The sequence below is a fragment of the Limulus polyphemus genome, unplaced genomic scaffold (genome assembly GCF_000517525.1).
Source record: "Limulus polyphemus unplaced genomic scaffold, Limulus_polyphemus-2.1.2 Scaffold1135, whole genome shotgun sequence".
Lineage (NCBI taxonomy): Eukaryota > Metazoa > Arthropoda > Merostomata > Xiphosura > Limulidae > Limulus > Limulus polyphemus.
In genome coordinates, this window is record NW_013666745.1 from 261,474 (window position 1) to 266,110 (window position 4,637).

At 32.1% G+C, this 4,637-nt stretch overlaps 1 protein-coding gene across 1 annotated transcript in view; it reads left to right on the forward strand.

Moving 5' to 3' along the window:
- Positions 1-3,957, forward strand: part of LOC106462294 (transmembrane protein 183-like) — a 23,572-nt gene extending 19,615 nt beyond the window's left edge. The window contains exons 3-5 of the mRNA XM_013922193.2: positions 813-920; positions 2,417-2,606; positions 3,184-3,957. Coding sequence (XP_013777647.1) covers positions 813-920; positions 2,417-2,606; positions 3,184-3,841 — 956 coding nt within the window. The 3' untranslated portion in view covers positions 3,842-3,957. The remainder of the gene's footprint in view (positions 1-812; positions 921-2,416; positions 2,607-3,183) is intronic.
- The last annotated feature ends 680 nt before the right edge of the window (positions 3,958-4,637 follow it).

Sequence of the window (4,637 nt, forward strand, 5' to 3'; positions counted from 1 at the left end):
AAAAACGTGGATGACTAATTAAAACATTTGATAATGGACTGAGTACTCACAGTATCAACACTGCTGGTGAAGGTTTTTCATTTTAAAATAACTTTTAGAAGGGATGTATCTTAGTGGCCAAATTATTAATTGTGTGTGGTTAGATAAGATTGGGAATTGAAGGCAATATTTTATTGAATTTTTAGCTATTCTACTAGTACCTGTATATATATATATATGTATGTGTGTGTATGTACGTATGTATCCACACACATTGTATGTCACTCCTAGTTTCAATTTACGTTCTGCAAGGAACCCTGTTACTTGTGTAGCTATTCTACTAGTACCTGTATATATATATATATGTATGTGTGTGTATGTACGTATGTATCCACACACATTGTATGTCACTCCTAGTTTCAATTTACGTTCTGCAAGGTACCCTGTTTCTTGTGTAGTTAGCTTACTTTATTATGTAAGATAGTGTTAAGTTTGCGTAACCCTTCTATATTCCATTACAGCTTGTAGGATTTCCTATCAACAAAAGAGCTAGGCATGGCAGGCTGTGAATCTACAGATTTATGGTTCTTGTCTTGTTGCCACAAACTTTTTCTCCTCAGTTTGGGTCCATTACATAAGACCGATAGTCAAATCTCACTGGTGGGTTAAAGTACCCCAAAAGTTGACTTGATGCTTTCCCTCTAATCTACCCATTCAAAATTAGATACAGTCATGATGTAGCTTTTCATAGATATCTGAAACAAACTAAGACTGTCAATAAAATAAAAATTACACTCGTGATTGTGATGCACCTTCTTTTTCCTTCTTTCCAGTAAAGCAGTTTCGCACTTCAGAAGATAAATCGTGGTACGAAAAGGATCTTGAAGAGTTTGATTCTGAGGAACAATGTGTTAAAAATGAAGAAGTGGAGACATTTTCTAGTAAGAAAAAGATGTGTAGTACAATGATTTTTTTATTAATTTATTATTTCAAAGTGATATTCAGATTTAAAGACAACACCCAATTCGGTATTCCACCTTCATTATATAATGTACATTCCATTTTAATGGTTCTGTCCTCACTGATTTTTGCATGTGAATCTCATGATACATAGCTGTATATATTTAATAAGAAAAGGGTGTAATTTCCCACTGACACTAAGCAGAGAATATCAAAATAGGGTTTAACAATTAGGTATGAATGAAAACTCAGACTTTGAAAATGAAAGAAAAAGGAAGAAAGTAAATAAATGCTGTGAATTTGAAGAATTAAGATAGAGGAAGGTGCAGAAAAACTATTTAAACACAAGACTACCATTTGTAGTCAAAATAACATTAGGACAGGAGCTTACAGCCCTACAGAATGAAATGGTTTCTAGATGTAACTATTTAAACACAGACTGCCATTTGGAGTCAAAATAATATTAAGACAGGAGCTTACAGCCCTTCAGAATGAAATGATTTGTAGATGTAACTAAACACAGACTGCCATTTGGAGTCAAAATAACATTAGGACAGGAGCTTACAGCCCTACAGAATGAAATGGTTTCTAGATGTAACTATTTAAACACAGACTGCCATTTGGAGTCAAAATAACATTAAGACAGGAGCTTACAGCCCTTCAGAATGAAATGGTTTCTAGATGTAACTATTTAAACACAAACTGCCATTTGGAGTCAAAATAACATTAGGACAGGAGCTTACAGCCCTACAGAATGAAATGTTTTGTAGATGTAACTAAACACAGACTGCCATTTGGAGTCAAAATAACATTAGGACAGGAGCTTACAGCCCTACAGAATGAAATGTTTTGTAGATGTAACTAAACACAGACTGCCATTTGGAGTCAAAATAACATTAGGACAGGAGCTTACGGCCCTGCAGAATGAAATGGTTTCTAGATGTAACATCAATGATATGATTCTTAACATATCAACCTTCCTATTCACAATTAAATCCAGTGTGGGCAATATGCTTAAGGAGTGGAAAAGTATTGTCCTGACCATTCAAAATTAGTCATTCCTCAGTGAAAGCAAACTTTTAAATGGAAACTGTAAATCTGGCATTAAAACCATTACCCAGAACCTTAATGGATGCTCAGAGCTGTAGACTATCATCAGTATTACCACTATAAATATATTTTAGCATTTGAAAACATGAACCAGTGATGTTTACTTGTATTTAATGTGAAAGAGGAAAACTTCACAACAGAGTAATGAACAGAGAATGATAATATAGGCTACTGATCATGACAATGAAGAAATAATAAAAATATTTTTATGATTATGTTGCCAACACAATGCTTATCTTTCTTCTTATTAATAATAACTTCCTATAAAAGTTTTAAGCCATTTTTTTTCTTCTGTTAAAATACATTTTGAAGTTTGTGATACCTGCATTAATTTGTGTTCAGTACTTTTATATTTTATTTACTGTAGCTGAGCCTGCTGGTACTCAGAGAGAAAAAAAATCAAAAGAGGAAAAATGTGGTTGTTATTATCCCCTGGACATTTGGTTTATCCTCTCTGAATACATTCATCCAGAAGATGTTGCTACTTTTGCTGCCTTATGTAGTAGTGCTTACTTTGTAGTACGCACCTACAAATTTTGGATAAGCATCTATAGAAGGTAATATAATTTTTAAGTATTTTCCTCAATACTCAACTGTCTATTTTGAACAATTATCTAATATAATTTTTAAGTATTTTCCTCATCAATAAAGCACTAACCATAGCTTGACAATGGCAAGACTTTGTGTACTAGATAACTCAATAAAGCACTAACCATAGCTTTGTTTGAGTTATATTCTGAGATAGATACAGTCATAAATTTTTCCTTCTGTATCATTATTATCGTTATTTGTATTATGAAATTTTGTTTTCTCAATCAGTAATAATTATGGCCTAAATTTTAAGTGTGATAATTTATTGAGACAAATTTTAAGACTAATCAATATGTGATATGTTTATTTATCAATGTATGTTGTCTAGGAGCCAATAAAATGTATAGCATTAAATTGTTACACCAACACATGTATAAATTTAACAGTGTCTTATAAATGTTATAGGTCTTTTCTTAATTTTCAAAGTTCTTTTGTTCATGTCAAAAATACGTTTCATGAATATACAGTATTAAGTCTTCTTTAAATGATATATTGTTTATTAATGTTCATTAATTTTGGTTTGTGTTAATTTTTGTTCCTCAGATATTATAAGCCTGAAATATCTCTGCCAGAAGCTCTTCAACCAACAAATATTGACCGCCCATATTGTCTCCGTGCTTCTGTGATCAGATCCTTGTATTACATGTATCCGCCTTTTACCAAAAGACTCTTACCTGTCCATAGCACTTCAGTTGATGAAAAATTATATAGGTTAAATTGGGCACGTTGCATATCTTTGTGGAGAGTAAAACAGGGCAGCAAATGGGTCTTTTATTTTAAATTTGTTTTGAAAGACAGATGCCTGAATAATTCAAATGGTACTTCTGTTAATTCTCAGATAATAAATAAAAAAGTCAAAAATGGCTGCTGGATGAGTAGGGCATCTTCAGACCTTTCTGAATTAATTGAAAATGTAAACATTAACTGCGAAGAAGGTTATTGTGTACTTTGTATGAACTGCCAGCACTTTATTGCGACTCCGCCTTCAGTAATGGGCTGTCATTTAGCAGAAATCCGCGTCAGTCTTAGTCGAGACATGAGAAACCATCGCATTCAACTAGGATTTACTAGCAGAAGCTACCAATGCAGTAGTAAAGGGAAATCCTTTATGTCTGGTGTTGTACTAGACTTTGATTCTGTAGAAATGGTTCAAGTTTTCAACTGGTGGCATCCTCGGTATCCTGCATGGAAAGCTTCTTAACAATAAATATTGACATTAATGTGTTTGATCATTAAAAAGTGGTACGTCAACTATAAACCTTACTTTAGGTATTACTTACAGTTAAGAAATAGAACATTTCCTGAACTTCTAAGCTTTTACTATCACCTTGAGAAAAAAGAAGCAATTCTTGTCACCCTCTTACTTTAACCACAGGTAAATGGTTTTCTTTTTAAAAAGCTTGCTCGAATCATTTTGTACTTTAACCACAGGTAAATGGTTTTCTTTTTAAAAAGCTTGCTCGAATCATTTTGTACTTTAACCACAGGTAAATGGTTTTCTTTTTAAAAAGCTTGCTCGAATCATTTTGTACTTTAACCACAGGTAAATGGTTTTTCTTTTTAAAAAGCTTGCTCGAATCATTTTGTACTTTAACCACAGGTAAATGGTTTTCTTTTTAAAAAGCTTGCTCGAATCATTTTGTACTTTAACCACAGGAAATGGTTTTCTTTTTAAAAAGCTTGCTCGAATCATTTTGTCAGTTTTGAACGTACTTCAAATACATACTCCCTGAAGAATTATTTTGTTATAATATTTTTTTATTTTTGCTCTTAGTAATAAATATTGATTATTTCTCATCTGAAGCCATAGGGTCTTAAAAGAAAAATTATTAATTAAATACAACCTCAAATTATATTATTTTTTTTTGTAATTTAAAAGCACTTAAATCTACTTTTTTAATATGATTTGAAGAGTACCCCATCTTTATTTGTACTCACCCTTAAACAATTAGGCTTTCTAGAAATAAACCTGTGTAATCTTTACCTTTATAGATTTC